General features: G+C 37.2%; 2 protein-coding genes across 2 annotated transcripts in view; one reads left to right on the forward strand and one right to left on the reverse strand.

The window, feature by feature from the left end:
* Window positions 1–3,369: 3,369 nt before the first annotated feature.
* On the forward strand, window positions 3,370–10,426 carry LOC113522468 (uncharacterized). The gene is made up of 5 exons (XM_026908157.3): window positions 3,370–3,518; window positions 4,936–4,993; window positions 5,350–6,818; window positions 6,975–9,657; window positions 10,149–10,426. The coding sequence occupies exons 1-5, from the start codon at window positions 3,474–3,476 to the stop codon at window positions 10,289–10,291; spliced, it is 4,398 nt and encodes a 1,465-aa protein (XP_026763958.2). The 5' UTR covers window positions 3,370–3,473; the 3' UTR covers window positions 10,292–10,426.
* Window positions 10,427–11,349: 923 nt separating this feature from the next.
* Window positions 11,350–18,316, reverse strand: part of LOC113522343 (dynein axonemal heavy chain 2) — an 82,013-nt gene continuing 75,046 nt past the window's right edge. Inside the window, 7 exon segments of the mRNA XM_052899075.1 lie at window positions 11,350–11,524; window positions 12,234–12,367; window positions 12,740–12,855; window positions 13,069–13,226; window positions 13,613–13,715; window positions 14,304–14,471; window positions 17,543–17,623. Of these exon segments, the coding sequence (XP_052755035.1) occupies window positions 11,385–11,524; window positions 12,234–12,367; window positions 12,740–12,855; window positions 13,069–13,226; window positions 13,613–13,715; window positions 14,304–14,471; window positions 17,543–17,623 (900 nt within the window). The 3' untranslated portion in view covers window positions 11,350–11,384.

An 18,316-nucleotide genomic window follows, 5' to 3' on the forward strand; every position in this document is an offset into this window, starting at 1 on the left:
CGTATTTGTTATTTTAGTAATGTACTTACTATGTAATGTAAATGGACCTCCTTTTTCGTGTTTTTTTTTATGGATGAAAATGGTATGGTAACCCCACCTACGCTAACGGGATACACTGGCGGAGCACCAGTGAAGGGTGATAGATGAGAATGAAAACAGGCCAGTTGGCCCATCATGATGAATTCATCAGGAATTAACCATGATAGTTTCCAGGGGGAACCGCGAGGAGGTTGACCTATTTGGGTATATACTTATTACTAATATTACTTTACTAACAATCCGTTCCCCCCCCCCCCCTTTTTCGTGTTAAGCCACTCATTTGGACTGTTAAACGTAGAGTCGTGACTAATACAAGCAGCCAGGAGATTGTTAGCAATGGAGTTTAACAGCCCCATTGCTAGCAATGTGTCCAATCAGGTTGACCTCCACGTGGTTCCCCCTGGAAACCATCGTAAACAATTCTTGTTGAATTCGTCACGATGGGCTGACCTGCTTCATCCTCACATATCATCTCTCACTGGTTGTTTAAAATTTGCTAGATATTGCTATTGGATTGCTAATCTCCATTACTAACAATCCCTTCTCCTCCAAATCAGACAAGTTCACGGTCCATCTAATGAAAATTGTATTTTATTCTAATTGTACTCGTATTGGTAGCAATACAATGAAAATCATGCGTCATTGCTGAGGATTAAGACGTTATGTCCTGTGTGCTTCTACTGTGTAACCTTTCTAATTAAGTTCATACTTAACAGCCTAACGCATATTGCTCCACGGCAGAAGCAAATGTTTTTTTTTTTTATACAACTTAGAATGGCAAACAAGCTGAAGGCCCACTTAATGGATAGTGGTAACCGTCGCCTATAGACATGAGCAGTATCATGGACATAACAGAGTATACTGTTTCGCCCATGATACCTCCCCATGCGTTGCCATTCCTGAGGACTCAGATGTTATTCCTCTGTACCCAGTAAATTCACGCCATATCCCACCCATCAAACCGAAACACAGCCATGCAAACACAACTGCTTCACGGTTGAAACACGAATGGGACAGAGGTACCGAAGGAATCGACTTTTGTACAGTACAATAAATAAATTAGTAAATTTATCTCATAAAAGAAATATCTTCCAGTCAACCTTTGAATGTCTGACCGAAATTGTGAATTGGTGGAGATAAAAAAATAAGTAATAAGCGTTCTTGCTTTAAATATCTTTAAATATTCATAAAAACTTCCATGACTGCATTTTTTGGGATGCTTTTGTATTTTTACAAATGTTTTGCAGAACCGTATAAACAGTTCGATGCGCGTTACACAATTACGTCTTTGTTTGTACGGAAAATATCCGTTTACACAAGTGAAGTGATATATATATGCTTAATTTATTATTAACATATTCCATGAAAATGTTAATAACAAATAATATACCTACACTTTTCTTGTTAAGGGGCAGACAAACACTTTTATACAAACTATGCTAACAGGATTCTTTTATACTACATAAAATGGCAAACAAACTGACGGAATCCACCTAATGGAAAGTGGTAACCGTCGCCTACAAACACATGGACATAATAGAGTTTAGTGTGTCGCATGTGATATTCTTCATGCGTTGTTATTCCTGAGGACTAAAGTGTTATGCCTCTGTACCCTGTAATTTCACTGCCATATCCCACCCTTCAAACCGAAACACAGCCGTGCAAACAACTGCTTCACGGTAGAAATGCTAATTGTTCTATTAGCATTAGATTAAGTACCTAAACAAACGATTTTTGTACAAAGTCTTCCTCTGGTAATATTATTCCATGGGACTACGGGGATAAGTCACAATAGTTCCATCCAATAAGATATAGAAAATTAATTCATTTTAATATAAAAGCCAAGGAATAGAAAGGATAATAGGATATGAAATAGGAAAGGAGTTCTTTTTTTGAAAATTTAATTTTATCTGTTCGTATTCATAAATGTTATGCTGGGAGTTGGTTCCATAATCGCACGTGTGTCTGGTAAAAACTATGGTAAATGACTACCGCTTATGCAGATGGCCTAGTTGTAACTTTTATGCTGGCTAAATAAATTTTGTCGTCTCTTGCCTCGTACTTGAATTAAATGTACGAAATTGAGGAAAAAATAATAATGGCAGGAACTACGAAGATAGGTATATGACAACTGAAATAAGTTAAAATTAAAAACAAATTGCACATAATTATGTCCCTAAGTTCTCGCCCAGATGGCTTAGTTGGGATTTTTATGTAATCTAAATAAATTTGGTTATCTCCTATCTCGTACTTGAACTCGTACTCGTACTTAAACTGAATCTACGGATTTAAGGAAAGAACAATAATAGTAGGAACTAGGAGCAGCATCATAAGCGGTTTGTTTTTAATTTGTGTCAGTTGTCATAGATCTTTTACAGTTTATTACGTATCCTAATATTATATCCTAAATATGTTTTATTTTGGTTTTGTTTTTCTCAAAAAAAGAAGGCAAAGGGCCCTGTCCTAAACAGCTCATGTCTATTGTAATTTTTTTATAGAATTATATAATTTTCTTCAGTTTAAATATGTTTGCCTAACAATATAAAACACGGAAGTAGTACGTCTGTTGATAGAGGTAAAAATCATATATAACACTACTTAGAAACTAGCTACTCTTCATCTCTCGGTTATCGCAGGAGGTGACTAAAGAAATAAGCATAAAATACTACTATATGAGAAGGAAAACTTAAAATAAAGCCCTATATAAAGCTGTATAGTCAGCGTGATACTTTAATTTAATATTATTTTCTTATGAAGTAGGTCCCTTCTAGCAGTGAGTCGGTATATAGAAATCCGACAAGCATACAATCCCAGGGGAATGGGATTGTCAGTAATGGGAATTAGAGGACACATTGGTAGCAATATACCCTGTCAAATCAATCTTTACACAGTTGCCCTGGAAACCATCGTGATTAATTCTTGTTGAATTCTTCACGATTGGCTAACTGACCTGCTTTCACCTTCACCTATCGTCTCTCACTGGTGCCACATTAGCGTATACTGATAGCACAAGCAGAGTTACCATTCAATCCCCGAGACAGTATAGGACAGTATTTAACTCTTTGGACACAGCAGCTCTTAAACATTTGAAAGCAGAAGCAACAGGCACGTCTTGTGGCTTGCAGTCACATTTTACTATAATGCCTATGCAAACAACTTTGAATAATATGATTCGATGGTCGGAAATAGACAATTTGTAATTTACAAATCACCACCTTAATGATATTGATTTATTGTAACCATGTTAGTCCAGGTGTTGCGATGACGTGTACGGTGCGAGGAGACAATTATTTTATTTTAATAAACTACTTGCATTGCGAATTGGAAGGCGCATGTTTATATAATAATGATATATAATGGAGCATATATATGAAATGATTTTACAGTGTCGAGAATCACGAAGGCCATAAAGACGTTGTCTTGGGCCAATCAAGATGAAGTCACCAGGATTTTTGACGTTTACCTGTCTACTTGTTGCTGTAAGTACTTTTATAAAAGGATTACTTGTGAATGCCCCTTCATCTGTATGATAGTCAAAATTAATGAGTAAAAACAAAGATTATTTGTTTAGAATAATTTAGTACATTCTTCGTAATCATGACTCTTCCACGACAAAGTTTTACGCGATTTAATGCAATAGAGGAATTCGACTATATCGCATGATTTAATTCATTCATTCCGATTAAGCAGACAGGAAATTCTATACAGCCATTTTCATGGCAGTGTAACAGTTAGAAGACAATTATAAAAAATGATTTCATTACATATATCTAGCGTCTTTAATATTATGTAAAAATTCTGTTTACAGAACTATTGCATAAATATGTCACAAATCAGGATTGTAACGTAGGTTTGATAAAAATAATAATTTGAAAAATAAGAAAACCCATGCAGGTGACAGGTGACAGATTTTCGTTAAAATATAACCCCAAATTGTATTGCTTAACATTATGTCTCGTGTCGTGTCTGTGTCTGGTTACTAGACTAAATACAATGAAAATTTTTGTCATTCTCGAACAAAAGTATCTTGTTTGCACAGAGCTGAACAAAGAGGTATTTATTAGGTGTTATTTGCGAGTGTCTATAGACGAAAATTATAGCTTAATATCAAATTATTACCATTCGCGTGCTTGCTACATTTATGGTAAATATACTTAGAATCATAAACGCAGTGTAGGACGACTCTCCACTAGATACGAGTGACGACCTCCAATGCGTTGCAGGGAGGTAGGATGCAGGTAGCTCAGGACCGTTCCATATAGCAGTCTAAGGAGGAGGCCTACGTCCAACAGTGGACAAATAATGGCTGAAATGATGATGCATATGATATCCAACCAAAATTAAATATAGTAAAACATGGCGCAAAATTTCAAGCGGTTAAATTGTATAATAAATTACCCACTGCATTAAAAACTATTGAAGATTGGAGAATTTTGAAAATAAAACTTTATACTCTTTTGTTGGAAATGTGCATCTACTCAATTGATGAATTTTAAAATACTCTTTTAATATTTTATGCCTTACTAATGACATTTGTAAATTGATTGTAATGTTATTTTTGACAATTGTTATTGGTTATTTTGTTGCTTCATTTTTTTTTTTTGTTATATTTTATGATATCTTCTAACAAGAAAATAAAATAAATTATCAAAAATATTCAACACAATTTTGTGTTTTTTTTGTAGCGTTTTTTTTTTGTACAAAGTTTTATTGTAGCGAATAAATAAATTGAATTGAACTGAATTGATGATGATGACATCGAGGGATAGAAAATTTATTAAACTTAATCGTTATAATTTGTTTAATATAATAATACATCAATATTTGGAATAAAAGGAAAATTATTTGAAACTAAAAGATGAAACTTTTTTTAATATTTTTTTTTTTTTATTTTAGGCGAAGGTAGCTTGGTGCAACGATGGAGACAACCAAAATGGACAGGTCGTCACTAGAGGTAAATTAAAAAGTTACATTTGACGATAATTCATAAAGAGCAATATGAATATTATTAAATATTATTATAATATTTTTATTATTAAAAAATAAAATTCTCCACAAAAATATGAATACAGACATTCAAAACATCATGTTAAATAAATCAAATTGTATTTAATTTTATGACTTGTCTTGTATCAGATAACAATAACGAGATAAAAATTAGAGAATATATTTTATGCAATTAATATAACATCGACCAGTAGAACTAATTGGAAAGAATGTTTTGTCTGCACATATAATAGTAGATTTGTAATTACTATTTATATTTAATTAGTGTTTAAAATTTAGTAATGTATTATTATACTTCCACAGAATTCAGATCTTATGGGCCGGGTCAAGTAGAAGAGATTACTATTACATCTAATAACGCCAGCAATGTCCAGTCTCTTCAAAACGCGTCAGAAGTCAAACAATATGTTGCTGAACAACAAGAAAAACAGCAAGAGAACATAAAGAACATTCAAGAACAAACCGATAGAATCTATCAAATCAATAAAGAACGCAGTGAAGGTAATTGGAATCAAAACCAATCTTCCAATAGTCAACAGAGCTCTTCAAATGAATCCGAATCAAATTCTTCTTCAAATCAAGAACAAAACTCTAGTCAAAGCCAACAAAGTACTGGAAGTGAATCTAATTCAAATTCTTCTACAAATCAAGAACAAGACTCTAATCAGAGCCAACAAAGTACTGGAAGCAAATCTGAATCAAATTCTTCTTCAAATCAAGAACAAAACTCTAGTCAAAGACAACAAAGTACTAGAAGTGAATCTAAATCAAATTCTTCTACAAATCAAGAACAAGATTCTAATCAAAGCCAACAGAAAACTAGAAGCGAATCTGAATCAAATTCTTCTGCAAATCAAGAACAAAACTCTAGTCAAAGCCAACAAAGCACTGGAAGCGAATCTAATTCAAATTCTTCTACAAATCAAGAACAAGACTCTAATCAGAGCCAACAAAGAACTAAAAGCGAATCTAAATCAAATTCTTCTTCAAATCAAGAACAAAACTCTAGTCAAAGCCAACAAAGCACTGGAAGCGAATCTAAATCAAATTCTTCTACAAATCAAGAACAAGAGTCTAATCAAAGCCAACAAAATACTAATAGCGACTCTGAAATAAATTCCTCCTCAAATCAAGGAAATACACAGTCATCTTCTAGTAATCAACAAAGTGAGAGTCAGGCATTTTCTGATTTTAGTAATGCAATAAAACAACAATCTGAGAGTATATTTAATGCGACTCAACAAAATATTTTGGAACAAAACAGAAATCAGCAAGAAGAAATTAGGAGAATCCAAGAGCAATCTGACAATATTTATAAACAAAATAAGGAACGCAGTGAAAGTTATTGGAATCAAAATCAATCTGATTATTGGAATCAGAATTCAGATTCATCAGAGCAAAACTCTAGTGAAAACCAACAAAGTACTCAAAGTGATTCCGAATCAAATTCTTCTTCAAATCAAGACAACACACAGTCATCTTCTTCTAGTACCCAACAAAATCTGAGTCAAGCATCTTCTGATTTTAGTAGTGCTATACAACAACAATCTAAGAGTATATTTGATGCGACTCAACAAAATATTTTGGCACAAAACAGAAATCAGCAAAATGAAATAAGAAGAATCCAAGAGCAAACTAATAACATTTATGAAATAAATAAAGCACGCAGTGAAGGTCGAGTACAAAGTCAATCTCAGCAGCCAGCGTCGAGTGAATCAAGCAGAGGCGCTTCTACTGCAACTTCTGAGTCATCTTCGCAATCATCACAAACGGTAAACTCTCAATCTTTTAATAATTGTCATACCTTTTAATAATTAAATCCAGGTTAATGTCATCCTATACCACAAGTGTCCAGTAAACCTGAGCAGCCTGACCAAGTAAGTAAATCGGGTATTTCTGCTATAAATTTTTCTTAACAATCTTTTCAGGAATCATCACAAACGACAAATTCTCAAGCTTCCAATACTTCTGTTCAAGAAGTACGTCCAACATACAGTCAATATGAGCAGCGCTCTCAATTATCTTCCCGAAAATCTTCCCAGCAGTTATTAAAAAGTGCAAGTACTGCAAACGGCACTCAAACTTCCAATATTAATACTACAGGTCAACTTAGGCGTCTTGGTCAAAGCCAACCTAAGCAACCAGCATCAAATGAACGAAGACAGCCTAAGCAATTTAAAATAGTATCTTCATCTCAAATACCTGAACAATTTTCTCAACATTCATCAAAGAGTAAGAGTACTGAAAATAGTTCTCAATCTTCGAGTATTAATACTTTCGATCAATCCAGGCGGCTTCTTGGACAAAGTCAATCTGAGCAACCAGAATCAAGTATACCAACACAACCTGAACAATCAATTAAACCAAGCAATCCGACAGTGTCTTCATCTCGGACATCTGAACAATCTTCTCAAAAGTTATCACAGAGGGCAAGTTCTGAAAACAGTTTTCAATCTTCGAGTATTAATACCTCGGTTCATTCTAGGCGTACTGATCAATCTGAAAAACCTCCATCAAGTACGCTAAGACAGCCTGAAGAACTAATTAAACCAAACACTTCGACAGTGTCTTCATCTCAAACATCTTCCAGACAACCTTCTCAGCAGTCATCACAGGATACGATTTCTGATAATAGTTCTCAATCTTCGAGTATTAATACTTCAAGTTTTAGGCATTCTGGTCAAAATCAGTCTGAGCAGCTAGATTTAAGTACATCGATACAACCTGGACAACCAACTAAACCAAGCACTTCAATATTATCTACATTTCAAACATCCGGACAATCATCTCATCAGTCATTACAGAGTACAAATTCTAAAAATAGTTCTCAATCTTCGAGTATTAGTACTTCAAGTCAACCTGGGCATCCTGAACAAAGTCAATCTGAACAACCAGCATCAAGCATACTAACACAATCTGGACAATCAATTAAACCAAGCACTTCGACAACGTCATCATCTCGGACATCTGGACAATCTTCTCAACAGTTATCACAGAGTGCGAGTTCTGAAAATAGTTCTCAATATTCGAGTATTAGATCTCCAAGTGAATCCAGACTTCCTGGTCAAAGTCAACCTGAGAAAGCGACTTCGAGTGCGCCAAGACAGCCTGAAGAACTAAATAAACCAAACATTTCGACAGTGTCTTCATCTCAAACATCTTTCAGACAACCTTCTAAGCAGTCATCACCGAATGTGAGTTCTAATAATAGTTCTCAATCTTCGAGTAATAATATTTCAAGTCCTAGGCAAACTGGTCAAAATCAGTCTGAGGAACTAGGATCAAATACACCAATACAACCTGAGCAACCAACTAGACAAAGAACTTCTCAAACATTTTCTCAACAATCTGCTCAGCAGACATCACAATATGCAAATTCTGAAGGCAATTCTCAAACGTCGAGTATTAGTACCTCAGGTCGACTCAGGCGTCCAGGTCAAAATCAACCTGAGCAGCCAGTATTAATACCAAGGGAGACTGAGCAGCCAAATAAACCTAGAACTCCGATAGTGTTCTCATCTCAGACATCTTCCCAACAACAATCTTCTCAGCAGTCATCACAACTTCAACAACTACAACAGCAACAAGAGCTTGATGCCACCGATTACAATACATTACAAACACAATTTTCTCAATTGTCACAGAGCTCTTCTGACTCGTCATCTACTTCAATCCCTGGAAAACCTATACAGCCTAAACAATCTGCATACTGCGAATCAATAACGCCAGCAAAAGTTGTGCTGCCAAGTCAACTTAGATATCCTAATATTTTAGAACAACCAATATATTCAGAAGAAATATATCAACCCGATACTGCTACTTCGACAATAATACAGACACAGAATTCCCAATCATCGCAAACATCACAAAGCGATAATGATTCCAACTCTCAAACGTCATCTAATTCAATCTCTGGAATATCCCTAGAACCAAAACAACCAGGATATTGGGAATTAATTGCTCCAGTTCAATCAACTTTACTAAGAGAAGCAGGTCAACAAGAACAGCCTACTGTAGCAATACAACCAGGTCAACTCGGACGGCCAGTTATAGTGGAAGAGCTTGGTCAAACAGAACAGCCAACTATAGCAATACTGCCTGATCAACAAGGACGACCAGTTATAGTAGAAAAGGCAGATCAACCACAACTGCCAACTATAGTAGTACAGCCAGGCCAATTAGGACAACCACCTACAGTAACACAGCAAGATCAACTAGGACGTCCAATTATAGTAGAACAATTGGGCCAATTAAGACGGCCAGCTATAGTAGTACAGTCAGGTCAAGGACAACCCGTTATAGTAGAGCAAGTGGAGCAACCAGGTCAACTAAACCGACCAGTTGTACCAGAACAGCCAGCACGATCAGCTACGCCAATACTAGATCAACTACGGCAGACAGTTATAGTAGAAGAGCCAGGTCAATTAGAAAGATCAATTATAACAAGTCAACCATGGGAATTAAAACAACCTTGGGAGTCCGGAGTACCTCAGTTTCAACAGTCAGCACAGTCGTCTCAGATTACTAGCGCACACCAACGGAGTATATACAGCGACGAGGAAAATGTAAAAAGAGGACGCTATGATCTTAATAATCTACCTACAAACAGAGGTAAGTGCATTTGTTTATACTTCATGGCATGATTAAAGAAAACAACTATAAATAATTGAGGAAGATGACCTTATACCTGTAATGAAAAGCGCGAATTACTTAACAAAGGTCTTTTAAATGTAAATTTTAAGTAATATTCTTTTGATTTTGGAAATCGATCTCAGTGTATCATATCGTGATTTTTGTTCTAAAAATTAGTTAATAACCTCGATCACATTTTTAGTCAAATAATTATATTTTCGGCAAGGAACAAGGTTTGTTATCTAAACTGAGATCCATCTATATAGAAACCAAGCGTTAAGAAGCGTAAGACCTTCATACAGGACTTTTATGTTTACAAAATATATATTACATCAACAGACAGCATTTTTACTTACAATTGATATAATTAATAAATACAACAAGAACCAACATAGTTTATAAACATAAAAGTTGTTCCTTGCTTAGGTACCACATAATTATTAAAAAAGAATGTTCACTTTTAAATGCAGGGGTGGAGTCAGACATAAACTTGAGGACGCTATTCGTCAACGACGGTTCCAGGGACGGAAAATGCTTCTGCTCCTGTGGTGTCAACCGTCGTCCAGTATTTCTCACCGTTGACCAAGACCAGATCGTCGCCCCCAGATATTAAATTTACTTCTATAATTGGGATTTCATTTACCATTTTATTGCATTTAACTCTCTGTATATGTAAAATCGATTTGTTGAGCTGTATTTATATTATTAAATGATTACGTCAAACGAGACGTGATTGAAAGGACAAAAATTTTAGATTATTAATCAGCATCCTTAAAACCCAACGTGGTTATACCTTTTTTTTATGCAACTTAGAATGGCAATCAAGCTGACAGCCCACCTGATGAAAAGTGGTAACTGTCACCTATAGACATGAGCAGTACCATGGACATAACAGAGTATACTGTTTCGACCATGATACCCCCCATGCGTTGCCATTCCTGAGGACTCGGGTGTTATTCCTCTGTACCCTGTAAATTCACGCCATATCCCACCCTTCAAATCGAAACACAGCCATGCAAACACAACTGCTTCACGGTAGAAACACCAATAGGTCAGAGGTACCCAAGTAATCGACTTTTGTACAAAGTCTCCCTCTGGTTTATACGCAGTAATAGCTTAGCTATGATTTTAGGCCTACCTACATATAGAGTAAAAATTATAATAAGTAATATAATTAATTACTTGCTAAAAACTTGAATTATCGATATGTTGGACTATTTAGCTTTAAAATCAAAACTGGATACATTTAAGCCGATGCATATTTGTCAAGATCATCATCGCATAACCGATACTAGTTAAAATATATGTCCACAGTATTTCATTTCTATGTTAATATTATACCAGGATTTTAGAAAATACCTACTTTATAATCAACGTTATGAACATTTAACCGATATAATTCGCCTTTGATAGGTATGTGCGGCGGTTTGTACTTTGTATAAGATGAACTACTTTAGGCAATGTGATAACTGCCGTCGTGAGTATGTAGGCCACGGCTATTGGTAAAATAATTTGGGGCACGTAGAGACAAGTAAAACTACAGGAAGAGATGACTTGTAGGGAGATATTGGCTAAAAATGGCTTGGTATTCCTCGTTGCAGCCTATGGAGGCTGAAATTATTATGATCAATTTTTAACCAATATTTGAAGTTGATAATGAAACAAATCAGGTGGTACATGAAGCGAGTATATTGTCTACTGGGTTCCTAAGTAGCGAGGGTACAGAGCAAGGCGGTGCCGCGCTTGACCCAGTAGTCGGGCGGCTCCTTGCCGGACGGCAGCTCCACCGCCACCACGAACGCGCCCTTTCGCATCGGGTAGTAGTAACACGGGCACGTGTAACGATCTGTCATCGAGATTATCGAGATATTAGTAAGGACAAATATTTTTTAAATCGAATAAGTCTCAATTCGATTTTCCTTTTATGTGTTCGTTTTCAATTGTGAATCGTTTTGATGATTTACCTTTATTTTTATAGAGTTTGGAATGACGAACAATTTATAAATACTATAATATTTTTTATTGCACTTGTAAATTACATAGATAATACATTTTTAAAGGTTGTTAGCAAGGGTAGACTTTTCTCTGACAGAGATCTCTTCCAGTCGACCCAATACAGTTGGAAAACATGTCGTTAGCGGGCAGCTAAAGTACACAAGGGCTGTATGAATAACTAATAATTTGACAGTCCACCTGACAGGAAATAGTAACCGTCGCCTATAGATATTGACAATACCAGGAACACCACAGAATATTCTATGATGATCATGCTTCCGATTCCTGAGAACTATGATTTTATGCCTTCGTACCTCGTAATTTAACTGTTATAATTCTACCCTTTAAATTAAAATACGCCAGAAAATAGCCAAGCAGACCGCGTTTCTAGAAAATCTCCCTTTAGTTGTTTCTAATGCACTAATATTTTTATTTACCTTTAATGTTTGTATGTTTTTTTATATTTTAGTAAGAAAGCTATCACGATTCAACTACGAACGATACCGCGAAATACAATTAGTAATAGTAATAACTGAGTTACGATTAGAATTTGTACATACTTTTCAGTCGTCTGCCACTAGCTCGTATAGGTTTAAAATGAATAGGCGACATAGGGAACACCAGCTGCATCGGTAATGGTTCTTGTAGATGTCCCTCCTTTTTGAACCAGCTGGCACCTTCTAAGTATTGACCTCTGAATCAATAAAAGAATCACAAATGTGAGAAGCATTCAAAATCACAAGTATAATATAATAATTTAGCAGTAGTCGATTGATAGCAGAGTAATTACGGTTACTTCCCAGTTACAGCCATGGACATACTGGTTCATGGCCGTAAATGGGGGGGGGGGGGGGGGGGGGGGGGGGGGGGTAGCATTGAGGCGCAATGCGCATACCTTGAATACCATAAAATTAAAGGTCCCAAGAGAATTAGACTGATTCGCTTTTTTAATTATGGTTTCTGTCCTACCAATTTATTTATATATTATTATTTATTTATATATATTTATTCAGTATTATTGGTGCTGCTACTAGTGTAAAAAAGCCATGTATCGTAGAAAAATTACCTAATATAAACTCCACCGTCACGTGGTGGTCTGACGAAAGCGGATTCCTCTAACGGCATCACGGTAAATTCCCAGCAAAGTGTATCTATCGGCCAGCCTTCACCACGAGCCGTTGTCTGTAATAATAATTTCAAACTAGATTATAGTCTATTTGTGTCAATTGGGAAAGTTCCTGTGTACAATGCTGTAGCATGGGCACGAACAGCCAGCAGAGCGTAGGTGGCGGGGGCAGCGACTGGGGCGGGGAGAGACGAGGGCAGGGCGGCACCAGCATAACGCCGGTGAGGAAACCGGCAGTCAGCACAAAGTGGGGGGGGGGGGGGCGGCACCTGCATGACGGCGGTAAGGAAGCCGGTGGGCGCAGCGAGCGCGGGCAGCCAGCACAGCGTGGGCGGGGCGCGTGGCGCGGCGGCCCAGGCGGCCAGGTGACCGCCGCGAAGGGACAGCTCGCGGCACCACGCGCCCAGCGGCTTCATGGACGGACGACCTGTCGACCGTCAATGACATTGGTAAAGCTTCCTGTCCACTAAACCATATTTTATTGTGACCACTCAAGAACCGTTCGGAAACGAAGAAAATACATTTTTAACACTACCTATTGCAGTAGATGAACACCGTGTACATTTGTATACCCGTATACAATTCGTAATATACCGATCGTTACAAAGTCTGCAAGTGATGGCAGCAAGCAGATGTGCTTCAGTAGCAATATTTGAGTTTGAAGAATGTAAAATGACCTAATATAAAATGGCCTGTAGCTATTTGCTACGAAAATTTGTGGTCAATAACCACACCCAATAAAAGAAACTCAAATAATTAGAGTAGCATCATTAGCCCAAGTCCCAACGATAAATAAAATACTGTTGAAGTAACCTTTTTGCCAGAAAGATGGCACTTTTCCCTCAAAGATGCAAGAGTACATAACTTCAAGCATCTCTGACATCACAACCAAACCTTCGATGGCTCGGCGCAACTCCTGTGATAATAAATTTATTCGATTAACATTTGGAGATTGGAGAGATAAAGATTTGGATTAAGACAACAATGAATGTAAGGATTTTTAGCACTGGAGAGTATAAACCAGTTTGCAATATGCTACAATCAGGTCGACTTTCATGCGATTCCCCCTAGAAGCCGCTTGGCGAGCTCCACTCTCCATCTCTACTCCGCTTAAAATCTAGACTTCAAAAATTAAAAATTTCTTGATTATATTTTTTAGTAAATTCGTCACGATGGACTGCTTTCATCCTCACTTTGATCTCTCACTCTCTTATCCGCCAATAATTACCAGACAAATTACTAGTTGTTACTCATATGTATGTAAAATGTAATTCGCGCGAGGAATTTTTGTATTTTTCCATTTATTTACTGATTAAAACATTTATTCACAGTAAAAAGTAGTTGTTATGTTGATCCATAAACTATAAGTGATACATATATCGTGTACTGTAATGCAGAGATGTCTGATATATCAGTTTATATATATCATATTCAGCAAAATAGATATTGGATTTTGAAAATCAAAAATTTTTATGACCAAGTTGCATTATTAACATATATGTACCTTGAGACCAGCGGTAATACTGCTTATAAGCACGTTAAAATACCCAATTTCTTGCAACAGTGAGACACACATCGGCATCACAATCTCGGGACCCATTAATTTCTCTGTTGTCTCCACGTCAATCTTCGATGGCAACTTTTGAATCATCTCGGCTGCTAATTCGTCAACCTAGATAAATGGACTTAGACAACATCTGATTACGGTTTGGAGATTTCAATTAACAAATCCCTTTTCGAATGGATTATTTAAAAAATCGGTAAAAAAACTTTTAAGTTAAACGGTTTTATTTTATGTGCACTGAAAACTACAAAATAAATAAATAGTTACTTACCTATCAACCTACGTAGGTGATCTCGGTCATTAATATCTCTGATGGTAGTGGTTGTCATAACATGAACCATGTCAGCGGCCGAAAGGTAGTTCATGAGAGAACACTAACACCAGGGTTTGCTTGGTAGGTAAACTAAGCAGCCCGCACTATAACAAGTAGGTATTTTGACCTTCTAGTTCAGAAATATTTTAGTACTAGGCAGAATAGCTTTTAGGCATATTAGACTAAAATAAAAACGCGGGGCCCATTAACTATTTCTGTATTACTTTCTACTATACTAAGTGTGGATTGCATCGACTTATTATAATCGTCATCATCATCATCCTAGCGGTTTATCCCGGTCGCATCCGAAACCTCATAGCTCCGGAGTCCAGGGTCCGCTGAATCGACTTACTATAATCGTAACTGGAGGTTTTGACCATCAATAACCAGCCGTTACGGCTTCACCAGCGAACGCCGAGCTCATGATCTACCAAAGTATAAGATATGCTCTGCTATAGGTATGATTTCAGAGGGGCCCAACGTTTTTATTTTAGTCTAATATGCCTAAAAGCTATTCTGCCTAGTACTAAAATATTTCTGAACTAGAAGGTCAAAATACCTACTTGTTATAGTGCGGGCTGCTTAGTTTACCTACCAAGCAAACCCTGGTGTTAGTGTTCTCTCATGAACTGCCTTTCGGCCGCTGACATGGTTCATGTTATGACAACCACTACCATCAGAGATATTAATGACCGAGATCACCTACGTAGGTTGATAGGTAAGTAACTATTTATTTATTTTGTAGTTTTCAGTGCACATAAAATAAAACCGTTTAACTTAAAAGTTTTTTTACCGATTTTTATTTTCTTGTTTTTAGTATTTAGTGAAATTGTTTACCGAATATTCCTCATTTTATTTAATTCATTCAGTGCATCATTATTACATGGTTTCTTACCTGATAATTTAGTACAATCTAATTCCTCAATACATAGCCCTTCCAGAGACTTGACTCGACTTAGAGCCACGTATGCTTGTCCTTCCTCAAACCATTTTGAGCCCAAATATACTACTGCATGGTCGACGGTGCTGCCCTGCATTTTATGGACGGTGAATGCTCATGACAAAACTAAGGGCAACATCCTTTTTTCAGCCGTACCATAATTGAATTTTGCTGGAAACTGTATGGCTTTAGGGTAAATAACGTGCATGCCGTCTGTGCCAAAGTCAATTAAAACTGATGATATATCTGTTTCGTACATTTGGGTTCGACGGAACTGAGGCCAAAAAGGTGTCTGAGTGTCAAGTGTCTGAGAGTCTAGTGTCTGAGTGTCTTGTATCCGAGTGTCCAGTGTCTGAGTGTCTAGTGTCTAGTGTTTAGTATCTGAGTGTCGAGTGTCGAGTTTCTAGTGTCTGAGTGTCTGAGTGTCTAGTGTCTAGTGTCTAGTGTTTAGTGTCTGAGTGTCGAGTGTCGAGTGTCGACTGTCGACTGTCGAGTGTCGAGTGTCGAGTGTCTAGTGTCTAGTGTCTGAGTGTCTGAGTGTCTGAGTGTCTAGTGTCTGAGTGTCTAGTGTCTGAGTGTCTAGTGTCTGAGTGTCTGAGTGTCTGAGTGTCTGAGTGTCTGAGTGTCTGAGTGTCTGAGTGTCTGAGTGTCTAGTGTCGAGTGTCTGAGTGTCTAGTGTCTGAGTGTCTGAGTGTCGAGTGTCGAGTGTCGAGTGTCGAGTGTCGAGTGTCAAGTGTCGAGTGTCGAGTGTCGAGTATCGAGTGTCGAGTGTCTAGTGTCAGAGTGTCTAGTGTCTGGGTGTCTGAGTGTCAAGTGTCTGAGAGTCTAGTGTCTGAGTGTCTTGTATCCGAGGGTCTAGTGTCTGAGTGTCTAGTGTCTGGGTGTCTGAGTGTCTAGTGTCTAAGTGTCGAGTGTCGAGTGTCGAGTGTCGAGTGTCAAGTGTCGAGTGTTGAGTGTCGAGTGTCTAGTGTCTGAGTGTCTAACGTCTGGGTGTCTGAGTGTCAAGTGTCTGAGAGTCTAGTGTCTGAGTGTCTTATATCCGAGTGTCTAGTGTCTGGTGTTTAGTGTCTGAGTGTCGAGTGTCGAGTGTCGAGTGTCTAGTGTCTGAGTGTCTAGTGTCCGAGTGTCTAGTGTCTGAGTGTCTTGTATCCGAGTGTCTAGTGTCTGTGTGTCTAGGGTCTGAGTGTCTGAGTGTCTAGTGTCTGAGGGTCTAGCGTCTGAGTGTCTAGTGTTCGAGTGTCTAGTGTCTGGGTGTCTCAGTGTAGTCCTATTATTTGATACCCATATTGTGGTGGTTGTGGAAAAATATGTACCTAGTCCGCCATATTGGAACGGCGTCCATCTTGAATTTTAAATTTTGACATAATCATCGTGTTTTACTAGTGTAGCCCTTTCATTTGATACCCATATTGCGGGGGTTAAGGAAAAATATGTAATCCGCCATTTTGTATCGGCGGCCATCTTAGATTTATAATGTTATTGATTTTATTATATTGTATTGTCATCTAAATTAAATGTGTGTACCAAATTTCAGATCAATCTGACAACGGAAAGGTGCTTAAATTCCAATTTCTAATTTTGACCCAAATAAATAAATACCGTACAGGTCGAGCTAAATAAAACCGTTTAAAAAACCGTTTAAAAATGATCGTCGTACTTTACATGGCAAGTAAAGATGCTTGCTTAACTAAATAGTTTGTAAACAAGTGTACTCGTATTTAAATAAAGATTTCAATATGAACGTGTTGTTGTACGGTAAGCAATGTCAGTTTTTCTCATATAACGAAAGTAACCTAGAAATTTTTGAAACTACAGGGCGAAATCCAATTTTTGATGCTACATCAAAAGCGGATTAAAGTTACTGCAGTCAACGGTTGTTCCATTTTGAAAGCATCTATCAAAAGCAACACAGAGAGGGAGCCTTACCTTTTGGTCTTCTCCACCACCGGCTCCATCTCCTCCAGTAGACGCCAATGCAAACAATGTGGAGCACATAATCATTGCATCCTGATGATGATGTATATATTAATATATATGATCACTAAATATAATTACTAAAGAGCATAATCGATTCTATTTCTTCCACTGAAGAAATAGATTCTGTTTCTATCGTGAAGCAGTTGTGTTTGCATGGCTGTGTTTCGGTTTGAAGGGTGGGATATGGCGTAAATTTACAGGGTACAGAGGAATAACATCTGAGTCCTCAGAAATGGCAACGCATGGAGGTGTATCATGGGCGAAACAGTATACTCTGTTATGTCCATGGTACTGCTCATTTCTATAGGCGACGGTTACCACTTTCCATCAGGTGGGCCATCAGCTTGTTTGCCATTCTAAGTTGTATAAAAAAAAATATAGACCTGCCCCTTATTTTCCCAAAAAACCAAGGTCATGAGTTACGATTTTATTATACGATATTACCTTACAGTGCTCTAGATTATATGAAGTCGCTATTCGAGAACATTTCATCCCTTATGTTTATAATAGATACGGTTATTTCTACTTGTCGGTTTTTTAGCTTTATATTTTTTCTTCAACAGATATTGTCAAGTATATAGTAATAGTATTCCCAAAGAAACTCTCGAAAGACGTCAGACAGGCGGCCGGTCGTAAAACTATAAGCCAAACCTTTTTATAATATGGATAAAAAACATGGAACGAAGTTAGTGATAGTAGTGGTACGACCGTAAATTCGAGCTC

Source organism: Galleria mellonella, unplaced genomic scaffold (genome assembly GCF_026898425.1).
Source record: "Galleria mellonella isolate WM207_F2 unplaced genomic scaffold, CSIRO_AGI_GalMel_v1 utg56, whole genome shotgun sequence".
Classification (NCBI taxonomy): Eukaryota; Metazoa; Arthropoda; class Insecta; order Lepidoptera; family Pyralidae; genus Galleria; species Galleria mellonella.

Coding starts and splice junctions, on each gene's coding strand:
- LOC113522468 (XM_026908157.3), top strand. CDS start 3,474: ATGAAGTCACCAGGATTTTTGACGTTTACCTGTCTACTTGTTGCT. Junction 3,519..4,935: donor TTACCTGTCTACTTGTTGCT/GTAAGTACTTTT, acceptor TTTTTATTTTAG/GCGAAGGTAGCTTGGTGCAA. Junction 9,658..10,148: donor TAATCTACCTACAAACAGAG/GTAAGTGCATTT, acceptor TTTTAAATGCAG/GGGTGGAGTCAGACATAAAC.